The sequence below is a fragment of the Pygoscelis adeliae genome, unplaced genomic scaffold, assembly GCF_000699105.1.
Source record: "Pygoscelis adeliae isolate BGI_AS28 unplaced genomic scaffold, ASM69910v1 Scaffold19, whole genome shotgun sequence".
Classification (NCBI taxonomy): Eukaryota; Metazoa; Chordata; class Aves; order Sphenisciformes; family Spheniscidae; genus Pygoscelis; species Pygoscelis adeliae.
Window position 1 is genome coordinate 1,421,088 of NW_008825533.1, and position 14,240 is coordinate 1,435,327.

At 39.7% G+C, this 14,240-nt stretch overlaps 1 protein-coding gene across 1 annotated transcript in view; it reads left to right on the top strand.

The window, feature by feature from the left end:
* Window positions 1-325: 325 nt before the first annotated feature.
* XRCC4 (X-ray repair complementing defective repair in Chinese hamster cells 4) overlaps window positions 326-14,240 on the top strand; it is a 113,071-nt gene continuing 99,156 nt past the window's right edge. Inside the window, exons 1-2 of the mRNA XM_009331790.1 lie at window positions 326-409; window positions 8,772-8,938. Of these exons, the coding sequence (XP_009330065.1) occupies window positions 326-409; window positions 8,772-8,938 (251 nt within the window). The remainder of the gene's footprint in view (window positions 410-8,771; window positions 8,939-14,240) is intronic.

Consider the following 14,240-nt stretch of genomic DNA (forward strand, 5'->3'; position numbering starts at 1 on the left):
CTTTCAGCACTGTATCCCACAATATTCTTAGGTCCACGTTGGGTAGAGAACGAGATAGATAGAAAACTGGTTGGATGATGGGACTTAGAGGGCAGTGGTTAATGGGTCATATGGGCCTGGAGGCTGGTAACAAGTGGAGAACTGCAGTGGTCTTTCCAGGGACCTGTCCTGTTCCATATCTTTATCAATGACATGAAGGAGGTGATGGGGTGCACATTCATTGAGTTTCCACTTAGCACCAAACTGGAGGGACCAGTGGATGCACTCAAGGGCAGGGCTGCCACGTGGAGAGGCCAGGCTGGGGGAAAGGGCTGACAGGAGCCGTATGAAAGTCAACAGACAAATGCAAAGTCCTTCCCAAGGCCGGGAGAGACCCTGCAAGGGGGTGGGCTGGGGAGCAGCTCCGAAGGTAAGGCCCTGGGTCCTGGCAGCCAGTGAGCTGAGTCTGAGCCCTGGCAGCAGTGGATGTCAAGCACATCCCGGGCCGTATTGACAGGAGCACAAGTAGCAGAGCGTGTGAAGTGGCTGTTCCTCTTTATTTGGCATTAGTCAGTTTGATAAAGCATCCAGTTTTGGGCTCCTGGCACAAGAAGGACCCTCATCAGGAAGTTGAATTGGAGATGTCAGAGGTCCATCGCAATCAGTGACTCTGTGAAGAGCTTTTAGGATAGGAATTGGCTTCCAGTCTGGCCCATGCTGCAGTGTACAGGTTGATGAGGGATGGATGGAATAACTTGTAAGTGGCAGAGCCTTCTTCAACCTTATTTCTGGCTATTTCCCCAGGATCCAGATATTCCCTCAAAGGCGAAACCTGAGAGCTCCTTCTCCAGTGTGCCTTGGTCCTTCTTAACTAGTAAAATACAGTGGCTTCTGCTGCAAACCTGATAGAGCACTATTCCAGGGACTACTGTGGTTGCCTCTGCACCAGTAAATTAAAATTTGCTGGGAATGTTCCCAGGCACAGAGGCCAACTGGCGGGGAACCGTCGATGTCCGTGCTATTAAACTCTCTCAGCCTCCAGAAGAGGGGGGCTGCATGCAAACTGCCTCTTGGGAGTGGTCCCTGGGATGCTCCAACTCCTGCGATGTGCCTGCAGAGTGTTTGGCGAGGTGGTTGCTGGCATGGGACAAGGACACGCTGGGGCCATTCTGGTGCTATAGATGTATATAATACTAGTGTATGCCAGTACCTGGCGATGTTCCCAATTCTTGCTTAGTTTGCTATACAGGTGTAGCCTCTTTGCACTGCAATTGTAAGGGGGCCACGGTGCCATGAATGTGTGGGTTTGAGGGTGTGAGAAACAGCGAAGCACTCTCCAAAATATCTGGGAACCCCTGCTATACAAGATAGTGAAACCAGATGGAATTTCATCAGTTAATGTGCAGCTAATATGATGGCAATTTATATGGAAGGTTTCTGCAGCATGTAGTAAAAACCTGAGAAAAATAGCAATCACGTCAGCTGTTTTGCTCTGGAATAGATGTAATGCCTTCGTCAAGAAGGAATTTTTTTTTTTTTTTCAGGATGAAGTAATACTTTTTTCATAAATAACATTTCAGAAGGGAAAGGCAAGAGTGGAGAAAGGCAGGATTTTTATCTTAGACTTGATTTTTATAACTGGTGATCATATTTTTATACTGACTGATGTAACCAGCAAGATTTCTTGGCTTCCATGGTACTCTAATTTTTCTAGCTTCCTAGAGTTTGCTGTTACAAAAGCAACTTCTGCTTTCACATTGTCATCACTGTATTGTGCAAGTCCAGTGTACTCATTGTATTACCACACCCAGGGATGTCATGGTTACTGTTGAATGATTTCCCTGGAGATAATAGTGGCACAGCTTTAAAAAATCAAGACCACTCACTGATTGACTTAAGAAATAAAAATGGTATAATGCTTTCCAGATTCAAGCTTGTAACAATACTTTCTTTGTATAGGCAACTAAGTGTCAGCATCATTCATTTGTAGGTCATATTCTTTAACCCTGTACGTGAATTTTCATTAGCATTTTCCTCTTTTAAATTCATAGTTATTTTCATAGTGAAAACTTACTTTTATCAAAGTATTGATTCTATCTTAGTTCAGAGTCTGTGCGTACATGGAGTAGAAGAGGTAGCTGATATTTAACCGGCAGTAGCAAGGCGGATTCTGGAAATCACAGCCTGTCTGTCTTGCAAGAGTTCCAGCTCTCAGCTGAGAAAAGAAAGTTGCTGTATCTTACACTGCCTATCATAATGCAAGCGTGTAAGAGACATCTTACTTATGAATTAATGTAACATTCAGTGTTGTCCTGTATGTTATGGCTAATCTCTAACTCTGTGGTAAAGAATTTACTTTCAGTACCAGTCATAGGCAAGGTCATCAGTAGGTGACTTCAGGAGAGTTCAGCTGATAGCTTTTAATAATTTGTCCTAGCAACGTTTTCTAGGTATAAATCTGTGCAAGTGTTGAAAAAGAAGTGAGTAAAGTGTTTGTTTTGGTTTGGTTCTTGAGATTTATTAAAATGGCTTTTTGTGTATTGAAAACACATGGTTTCAGGCGGTGGGATTTTTATTAATAAAAAACACACTGATTGCTCCTCTGTCCTCCCCTAGTTCCCACAGACCCAGTTGAACTGGCATTAATAGGTAGCATGGAAAGACCAAGCTCTAGTAAGACTGAGCCCTATCATAGAAATGTCCCTCCCAGCGTAGCTCCCTTCTAGCGTAGGAAAGGCGTTGAGAGATGCTCAGGATAGGGCAATGACAAAAAGGATCTGTTGTTGAATGGGTCGGCAGGGCTTTCCTGCTTCAACGTAGGGGTCACATCTGCTATTACAGACTGCAGGTCTTGATAAAGACAGAGGGGGACTACACAGCTGCTCCATGCTGGTGGGCTGCTGTGGAATTTCCCCCCCCCTGAAATTCTTCATTAATATTTCCCTGGTGAAAGGACATTTGCTTAGACAATACCTTGCAGGAGGCAGCATCTGTCTGCAAGGATGTAGATGTTATTAACTATGCTAGCCCAGCTGATTGTTAACAGTTAGAAATACTATGATTAGAAGCAGAGCGCAAGGATGTCTGAGTCCTACAGCAAAGGCGTAGGAAGAGTGGAAGATGAATGAGGTGTGTTAGAGATGATTCTGTTACAGGCTGTAGGTTGACTCTTACAATTAAAACTCCATCAATTATTTCACACATTAGGAATATTTTCATTTCAAAATCAGACCTAAGTATCTGTAAGTGTACTCTCTGTAAAAATTATTTGTTAAATTGTTTTCAAAATAGAGAAGGAAAAAGCAAAATATTATGGGTTAGGATTTAAGTAGGAGAGGGGAAGCCACTATATAGCTTGTATAGCCTGCCAGGACAAGAAGGGACAAAATCTGTCTGTCTAAATAAACATTTTTTTCTAGCTTGTGGAAGTATGGAATTCCTTAAATATATTTTGGATAACAAATACTGTTAGAAAGGATTGTCACGATACTTAAGTAATACAGAGTTAGAAATCATGGCCAGCAATGCAGATGCAATGAGAGTTTCCAGCATGAATGTGTTTTTCTCATAGACTAGTATGTCATAGAGAAAAATTGTTGTTATTGGAAATTAGCACAGTGTTAGTATCTAGCTTCAGATTCTGCCCCAGAAGAGAAAGCTTGCAGACATTGCTGTGTAAATGGCTTTTCCTTTCAGTGCATAACCTTTGATAATTATTGCCTTTAGCTATGATAACGCTAATTTCCAGTGGAATGTAGTAATGCTAAGATTATATAACATATATATGTTTAATGCAAAATTAAAATCCACCATCTCTATAGAATAAAATAATTTTCATGTAGTTTTAGAATTTTCCATGACAAAAATGTGTTGGCTCATATTTTAATGAGTTGTTTTTTCCTATGTGAAGCATCATCCTGTAAACATCAGTAATTAAAAGAAAAATTACTTGAGAAGCTTTTCAGTTTACTTCCAAAATATTTTCTGTCTTATGGTTGAGATCACTTCTTTCTTCATCTGTAAAAGACAAACGGTGGGCAGGGTGAGAGGTGATGGGAAAATGACAGTTTTGTCATAAGTTTTTAATTCTTGTTTTTATTTCTAGACTTAAAATACTGGTCTAATGGATAAGTGCTGAGTGCGATTTCTGATTAAGGGAACACAACATTCTACATGATTCTATAGTCATCTTCATGTGTCTTTAAAAAACAACAATAAAAAAATCCCAACAAACAATAAAACAGATATTGAAGGGGAGCAGTACATCAGTCACAGTCAGTCTGTTGTCCACTGGGACCTCTAGCAGACCTGCTCATTTTCTGTATAAATGAAGTGTTTAGTGCTTCACTGTTTTACATAAAGTTTTCTTGAATGATCTGAAAGAGGACATAGAAAGCACATTAATTACATCTGCAGATGATACGAAGTTACGAGAGCTACAGCAGCTGGAAGAATGGCAAGAAATATAAATTGATCTAGAGAGCAGCAATGTGCAGGAATTTACAAAATGAGGCTCGCCTTGGAAATGTGATCCAAATTGTAGACATGCTATGTGTAAAATCAGCTTTGTGAAGTGTTAATGTTGAGCTTTCACTCATGCAGTAAGCAAGATCTATTTATCTTGATATCCCACCCAGTTAACTATTTCTTATGGTATCCTGATCTTTAACTACTTCTACTGAATCTTCCTAGAATTGTTTCCAATTTCACTACTGTGGTTTTGGCGATGAAGGACAAGTAACTGGACTACTTCTTGGAGTAGTTGCAAGCAAAAACTAAGCAATATGTGGAAAAACTAATGCCTCCTTTTTTATCATTTTTTTTTCCCCAAAAAACTTTCAATTTTAGTAGAATTCTGTCTTAATCAGTGCTGCAAATTACACGTCTGTCCTGAATTCAGAATCTTTGGATCTAAAATTGTGCTATTTTGTGCATCTGCTCCTTTACCAGTTTGCTTTCCAATCTGGGATCCCAGTAGGACTCCAGAGCAAAACAGTCCTGAGACTTCATTTTCTTTACGTTGTTTTACGAATGGCTCATGCTTTGCCTTGATGCTTTGGAAATGAAATGGATCTGACTGCCTTTATGGCTTATCAGTCTCTCAGCACTGGACTATTTAGAGGGGTGAATGCCAATCAGTTGTAATTTGCTCAGATAAGAATGCTACTATTGTTAGTGCTAACATTTCTGTTTGTTAAATAGGCAGTGTATTAGCTCATTGTAACAAATAATTTCATGTTGAAGAAACAGCCTAAGAAGGCTTTCTGGTGCATTTTGTGTAACCACCAAATTCATTGTGTCCCTGTAGCAGGGTGGCAAATCTGTCCAGCACCTCCTCTCTGTTGGTGCACACATTAGCAGTGGCTCGTCAGGCTGGCATGCATTTCTTGTTCCACTCTCTGCAGCGTGACCTCTCCCCCTCTCCATTTTGAGAATTTATCAAAAAAGGTAGCATGCCCAAAAGTCTGGTTTGATTTCTGTTGGTGTATCAGCTTTTATAAAAAGAAGGACATCGTTTTTTCTTACAGATTTTCAGAAATCCTTTCATGGCAGAGGTCCGTGAAGCTGGGGATGTATGTTGCAGTTTCAAAACTCCACGTTGCACTAGCAGTATTGGTTTATGTAATATGTTGAAGTAACAGGCTGAACTGGTGTTTGTTTATAATTACAATTGCTTTTGAAATGTCTGCTGTGTGTTTGGTATGATTTTGATTGTGAATGGAATCAGTCTTTCAGCTGAAATCTATTGTTATTCACTTTAACTTGTTTTAGAATTATTCCTATTTTATTCTTTTGTGCTGAGTAGACTGTAATTTGGACAATGCTTATTTGTCCTGGTTAAACATATTTGCCTATACCTCATCTCAGTTGATTATATTAAAAGCATAAGACAAAAAGATATACTCTTCTTGCTATATCCCCCACAGGATAAGTAGAAGATTGTGTTGCTATTTGTCTGTGCTACTGTGCTTTATCTCTGCAGCTACTATTCAAGTGTGGCATGAATTCTTTATCCGTATAGTATGGTGGTGGCTTGCAAGTGATGAAAAACAGTTTCCTTTATGCAAATGTCCATCTTTGTTAATGCTGTCAAACAGCAAGTGTGATATCCAGGGAATACGCGTCACTCTGTGGGTTACTGATAATGTAATCTAATTTCCAAAAATAAATTAAATGCATCTTGTAATCTACAGCCATCAGATGTATGTAAGCTGAAGGAAAACAACATGTTAGAGACAGTACATGTGAATTTGGAAGAAAGATCAGTGGCTAATTTGAAATTAAGCCTTTGGGTTTGCTGCATTTTCTGATAAATTAACCTTGTTGAAGAAGCTCATGATGGTATCGTGTTGTTGCAGAGACTTCCACAGATAAAATATCTTATCTAAGTTGAAGGACTGTTATTTGCTTCAAACAATGCCTTTAAAATCTTTATGAGCAATTTTTACAAGGCCTTTTTCAGCAAAACCTTATGAATAGTAGTAGTAAACTTCACTTTTTAAAAAGTGTTAACAAACGCTACAGATTTTTTTCATGCATGTCTTTTATTTAGTTATTTGCCATGCCCTCCCAATTAAAATGAACTAAAGTCAGGAGTAAAATGAATGAAATGGCATTTCTGATTTTAATAGGTGAGGTGCCACGATGGAGGCTGAGCTCTTCCCTAGCATGTACCATTTACATTTTATTTTTTTTTAAGTTGTTATTGCCATGTGTTCAAGTTGAAAATATGAGTAATAGTTCTATTCATAGGGAAATGCCACAACAGTTATGCCTATCCTTTTAATAATTACAAGATGTGAGGGAGGACACTTTCTCCTTCCACGTACCTGCCCCTCACTAGCTTGACATTTCTATGGGCATTTCCAATCAAAGCCAAGTCATTCTGATGCCTGTGCTGGTTTTGGCTGGGGTGGAGTTAATTTTCTCCACAGTAGCTGGTATGGGGCTGTGTTTTGGATTTGTGCTGAGAACAGTGTTGATAACACAGGGATGTTTTAGTTACTGCTGAACAGTGCTGACACAGAGTCAAGGCCTTTTCTGCTCCTCACCCCACCCCACCAGTGAGGAGGCTGGGGGTGCACAAGGAGCTGAGAGGGGACACAGCCAGGACAGCTGACCCCAATTGACCCAAGGGATATCCCACACAATATGATGTCGTGCTCAGCATATAAAGCTGGGGGAAGAAGAAGGAGGGGGAGGACGTTCAGAGTGGTGGTGTTGATCTTCCCAAGTCACCGTTAGGCGTAATGGAGCCCTGCTTTCCTGGAGATGGCTGAGCACCAGCCTGCCCATGGGAAGTAGTGAATGAATTCCTTGTTTTGCTTTGCTTGCGTGCACGGCTTTTGCTTTCCCTATTAAACTGTCTTTATCTCAACCCACGAGTTTTCTCACTTTTGCCCTTCTGATTCTCTCCCCCATCCCACCAGGGGGGAGTGAGCGAGCGGCTGGGTGGGGCTGAGTTGCCGGCTGAGGTTAAACCACAACAATGCCTCTTTCCTGAAAGATCTGCATCTGCTGTAGTTTAAACTGGCCAAAGTCTGGATTGTGTCATCCAACCCACTCTGCTTTTCTCTGGATCTGCTCCCTCAACTAGGTTTTTTGTCAAGCTGGGCAAATGGTGTTGCTGCTAGCTGTGGAAAAGTGTCAGAAAAGCCCCCTATGGCTTCTGTAGGCTCTATCAGCTATGGAAGTGTACCTTAAGGTAGATTCCCCATGGCCTACTCACTCCAGAGCACCAAAGTCAGCTCCTTCACTTCTGGTTTGCTTCTCTTAAGATAATACGTGCGACCTTGTTCAAGCAACCTTAATATCTTTCTTCTTCAATTGCCTCAAACTGTCACGTTGAACATTTTTTATATCTTTAGTCTTCATCCAGCTTTGCATGTTTGTAGTTTAGCTGATACTGTTTTGTGTGTATAGCTGAACTATTCCTCCTTTAACATAATAGAAACAACAGTTTTCAGTTGTTTCTGGCAGACCTGGCAGAACAAATCTGTTCAGACCTCTTGTATATCCTGTATAACACCCCCATTGCTGAAGAAATACAACTATTCATTACAGTTCCTATCCATTAATCTCATTGAATTATTGAGGCTACCTATTTAATTAAAGGACTCCTTCTATTATTAAGAACTTGCTGTCTGAGCCCTGAAGGGGACAACTTGTGGGCTAGTTTTCATCCATCAGGTGCATGCAAGGATCATAGACAGGCATTTGTAGTGCTATTTAAATCAAAAGTAATTAATCTTCATTTGTTTTATTGGTAATATTTATGTGGTTGTATTGCTGTTGTGGGTACCAGAATAGGCAGCACGTTACTTCACCTGGTTCATTGGGCAGATGGCAAGAAGATGTCAGCAATACCGTTAGGTTTTCAGTTCCTGTGGTTCTGCGTTACATCAAAAATGCCTTTTATATAAAAACTGTGGTTGCACCTTTATACTACTGACCTCTTCTGATCTGTACAAGAGCAGGCTGTTGCTATATCATGTTACATTTCGTGCGTGGCATCTCTTTTCCTGCCCATTAGGAAGTATGTCAGCGCTTAGTTCCTAACGCCTATTGAATGACAGGTGACCATTAAGATGTATTAGCTGCACACATAATTGGCGTGTAGATTATTGCATATATTCCACAATTATTCTTGTGACAAATTTATTATATCACTTTGAACTGGAGGACTGTACGGTATTTCTTAGGCTTATTAAGCATGTATTCAAGTTTGTGGAGCGAGGTTTTGTGATCTTTCTAGCGCAGATGAAGTAACTTGTTATTTCCTTGTGTCCTAGTTTAGACTTGGATCTCTGAAGCTACAGAAAGTTTCGAGTCCGGCGGAGGTGGTTAAGGAGCTGATTGGTTACTGCCTAGACTGCCTGGGAAGACTGCAGGTGAAAAACGAGCACCTGCAGAAAGAAAATGAAAGGCTTTTCAGCAACTGGAGCGACGCGGAGAAGCGGTAAGTTTAAAAGTGCATTCACAGGTGATAACTTGAGAAATTTACAAACACATATACTGCCAGTGTAGGCTTTACTGCTGAGCGCTTTTGGAGTCATATACACAAAGGAACACACAAATTTTTCTTCTCTTGACAAGTGTTTTTAGCCCATTTACTTGCAGCCTATGTAGTTGTGGATCTTCTTCCTATGTCAAAAATGCAACTGGTATTACAAACTTTGGAATTAAAGCTGGTTTTACATTTATGAAGTGAAAAAAAAATGACCTCTTTTCTGTAGAATCCTCTTCACTTTCTTCAGGAAGTTGTCTTTCCACTATTTTCTTTAACTCTTATGACTAGTGGTTTAAATTATTCACATTTTTGAGTGGGAAATAAGTTGGCATTACTTTAATCTGTTTGCCTTGTCGAAGCAGACGGAATTGGAAAACAAGTGTGTTGTTATAGGAAAAAGCACCATTATTTTGTGAGTTTTTTTTTTTTTAATTGCCATTGCATTTATGATCTGAATTGTCTGCCACTGCACCCTGTAGTGAAGCAATCTTTGCTTATTTCAGTTAGTGTAAAACGCCTAGCATGTACAAGTCAGAGATTTATCTTGTTTTTCTATAGCTTTATCTGAAAAACCGCATTTAGGAAGACTGAGGAAAGAATGTAGCTAATTGACGTTAATTTACCTTGAAAAAGAGAACTAACTTTTGGGAGGAGTTAGTTTTGTTTCCCTCTCATTAAAATGACTAACAGTTTCTCCTGACAATCTCCCTGACAAGCATATGGCCTTCCTAAGTAGTGTTTTACTCCTTAACAGTTTATTGAACAATAGCGTATTGTATAACCAGTATGCTGTACTGCATTACACGCTAATGTGGAATAGGCATTAGTGCTTGTATCAATTTTCATGGTAGTGTGGCACTTTTAAAGAGTAACCCCAAAGAAAAAAAATCACAGTTGCCTGACAGCCTTTGCTCTCGGAAGCAGTGTATTCAAGCTTCGAAAGCTGGTAGTTTTCTGTAGTATGTTTATATTTTGAATAGCTGAAACATGATTTTTCAAAATAAATACTGAAAGTTGTATGGTCACCAAACTTTGGCCATGTCTGCTAAATGGAGAACAAAAATAATGTCATCCAAACAGTGTTGTTTTGGGGGGTTTTTGTTTGTTTGTTTTTTAATTCTTTTTGCCGCAGCCTAGCCTACCCCACTGTATTTCTTTGCTTTTTTGGCTCCAAATGCTGGACCTGGTGGTGTGAGTTTCTTGGAGCTGAGCAAAAGCTTTGCCTGTCTTTGTTCAGTAGACAGGGTTTCAGGCTTCACACTCTGTATCACTCACAGGGTTGAGTGGTAAAACATCAAATATAAAGCACGTGGTGTGGAGAATTGTGCTCCCTCTTTGCCTGGAGCTAAGGCACATCAGCTCCAGAGTTTCAGCCCCTGCAGTTCCCCTTGCTTAAAATCTCTCTCTTCAGGACCTCATTAGAATTAAAACGTAGCATGCAGACTTCTAAGAGCCGTTTTTGTTCAGCTTAAGCATGGGACACTGGATGGAATAATTCAGTCATCCCTTTTGCATTTCCCTAGTCTAATTTTCTTGACCATCATGAAGGTTTTGTGAGCTCAGCACAGCAGCTTGGCCCCGTAGCTCTCTGGGGTGTCTTGAGGTGTAAACTTGTTCTGCTTTCCATTTGGTCTGTAAAATGGCAAGCAAGTTTCCTTCAGGAGGCTAAATCTGCCTAGTGAGCAATCTGTAAGCTGGATACCAGCCCCGATCTGTTGCTGGCAATTGCCTCAATGTACATGAGATGGTCTGCTTGGCTGTAAACTGCTCGCGTGGCAGCCCTGTGCCAGGTATAGGGATGGCTCCTGCTGCTTCCCTCTGCAGTTCAGGTTCAAGTAAAGGCGAAAGGCAGGAGCGGGCCAAAAATCCCTTCGAAGAGAGATCCCCTGCATCATCAAATTGCTAAATTACTTATGTACTCTAGTCTAAGCTGTGCAGCATCTGAGGGGTTGACAGTGTTTCTGGTTGAAGCTGTAACTCCCTTAATTTTCATCATCTTGCTTATTGTGATGACCGAAGTGTAGGATTTTACCTGGCTGAACACTTCCCTGCTTTTAGGAAATGACCTATGCGTAGGTGACATCAGTATAAGAGTTATTGGCTAGCTAGACTGTTCAGCACTTGATCTAAAAACATAAAATAAAAATTACTAAGAGACTTATCTGGCAAAAACCAAATAGAGAGACTATGGAAATTTTCAAAAGGGTTATTCTGAAAATGCCCTGGGGGGAGTGTGTGTGTGTGTGCGCACGCACCTCAGGGATGGATGAGTTAAAATATCAGAACAGAATAGCTATTGTTTTTATTTCATATAGATAATTAATATGGTAAAAGTAAAGTAGTAATAATCTGTAGCAAAAAAATTCCTTGGCCAATAAAACAGAAGTTAAATTTCTGTTTTGGGTGTGGTATGTATTTTGTATCAAACGTCTAAGATTAGTGTAGACAAGCCAAAATCAAAATAGCTGCTAATTTATGTTGTGGTCAACTACAGTGACAGTATAGTTAAACCACAAACAGTGTATAAGAATGCAGGCTAGGTAGTTTGGTGCTTGAAACTAACTCTTCAGCATTAGCTCATCAAGATTCAATACCATTGCCAATGTTGGGGGAAGGGTGAATCTGAAATGTAATAGAGCGGTGCCGTAAGACCAGTAATTATTTTAGAGCACTGAGGACAGGGCTAAATAGCAGAGATGTTGATTTTTTTCTTTCTAGTATTGGAGTGTGGAAAATATATAAATGCCATTCAGTTACACAGTTCACGTTAACCTCTCTGAAGCATGTGTGATTGCTCTACGTTTAGGCAGCACTTACGACCTGGACAGTTACCTTATTTTCTCATTTACTAATCATAACCATTCCTAATACTAGCCGCTTGCAGTAGGCTATGCAAGCTTTTTGATGGCTATCAACTTGGGTGTGTCTGGCATTGCACTCACATAACAGAGACCTAAGAATGTGGAAATTGGAAAGCATGTGCAAATAAGACTTGCACCACTCCAGCTGTTAACTTCCGTTTATTTTCATTGTGCTTGAAAGTTGTCTTTGAGGTGAGCAGCAGCTTCATTTGGCCTGGGGAGATGGTATTTTAGTGAGACAAACCACATACTGGCACAAGCATGTGACGAATTGCAAGTAAAGTTTTTATTTGTAACCGACGAGGTATGGGAATGAAACCCAGCCAGCTTTGCTTAGTGGTCAGGTAATTCAGGTAGCGCATGCCTGAGTGAATCCTAAAGGCTATGCAGAATTACAGCCAGAGCCACCCCCCCACGTTCTGCATAATTAATGCATCCCTGTTCCCGAGCAGCAGAGGTCTGTTGCTTTTTACTATTTGGTTTTTAAGCATTGTCATATGCCATATAATAGTATATTTTTAAAGGCTCATAACTTGCAAATATAGCATTAATGTAATACTATTTTACATTGATTGAATGTTATGCCAAATTAATGTCATATCTATGTCTGGAGAATGTGTTAATATATGGATTACTTTAAACAACAGGAAAAAATCAAAAAAGGTGTTCACCTAAGTGAAAACAATCATGTAAGATTAACTGATGGCATACTACTAATTGATTTTGCCTACAGGGAACAGTTAATATTCTGATCTATGCATATAGTCAGTATGTATATTTTGAGATGCTAATATTTTGCTCCAGAGGCTGAATAAATTGGCTAGTCTTGCAATAGGTTCCTATACTGTGCTTCTTAACACCCAGGCAGCATCAGCTTTACTTCATTAAAAGTTTACAGTTATGTGGATTTTCATCAGTAGATGTCTTATATGACACCTTTTTGGCCAAGTCAGCAAAATGTCTCCATGTAACTATTTAAACCAACCTCAGCTGCTCTGACACTAACCAGTCCATTGGCGAAATAAAGGCACAGTAGTAAACACTTTCTTTAGTTAGCATTGTTTTGTGTGTGGGAGAGGGGACTTTTCTATAGGATTTGATACAGACAGGATTACCATATTTTACACAAAATCCTTGTTTTCCATTTTTATGTATACAGACGTAATTAGCTTCAAGCATGTAAATGGCAGTTTACCCAACAGCTGTATTTTTTTTTTTTAGATCTGTTTTTTAATGGCTGAATTCTACTTGATAAGCGAGGGGCAATTCCTGTCCTTACCCTTCTCCTTCCATGAGCTGGTCAAGGCACTTCTGGACCCTTTATTAGGGTTTATGATTCTTTGTGATTTGTCTGTTTGTTCCCCACTAAACAGTTAACATTCCTTTTGTAGGTGCAAAGTCTCCTGGTAGTTGATTAGTACGTATGATCTTTCATTTAGGAATTATTGAACCGATCTATATGGTAATGATGTTCTGCTATTTGCATTTAAATTAGATGAATTATTTATCAACTATCAAGCATATCCCTAAAGCATTGCACAGTAGACTTAATACTTCATGAGATTATTTTCTATTGTCTTTCTTCTTACATCATATATGGTTTTGATCTCTGAACAAAATAATCAGTATTTATATAGGAAGTCTGTGGAAATTTCTTAGCTTATAAATTACTGTTTTTAAAATCTGTTATGTGTTTGAGTTTAGTAACAAAGGAAGCCTTCTAAACTTTTTTACCAACCTTGCATAGGCTGGTGAAAAGAATGTTGTTTATAGGTTATGACAACTTGTTATAATACTGTAGTTACCATGATCAATAAGATTATCAAGATGTTTATTTGCTTGTTATGAACACAGCTATTAAAACGTTTCTGGTTTAACCCATGGACTAAAAAGTTATGAAATTCAAGAAGTAAACAGAGAATTGCAGTTGCTATAAGTCACTTCATTTATTGTGCTCATGTTTGCTTATATTCCATTTTGCTTTGCTTATGAGACAGTATACGTCCATATTCTTAATTGTATATTTCCATTGCGCTTCATTTTATTGACATTGACCTACCTACCGGTGCACATTAAACCTTTAAAACCCAGAAGAATATTTTACTCTGAAGATATTAATTGGGAGTTCAGGGGGGAAAAAATAAAATTCTGCCTAGTGGTGGCTGCAAGTGTACCGAGACCTCAGCTTTGTATCTGTGTAATTAGAAATGGAGTCCGCAGTGCTCGTGTTATTAGCATTGTGTTTGTCTGAATGCCTGTAAGGGGTTACAGTTGCCATCAGGTGTTGCTGCAGTGTCCTGTTGAGCTTTGTCAGGAACTGGTTTCTGTACCTTGCCAGCTCTCCAGAACAAGACATGCAAGGCTGTTGATGGAAAATGGTCAGGCAAAGG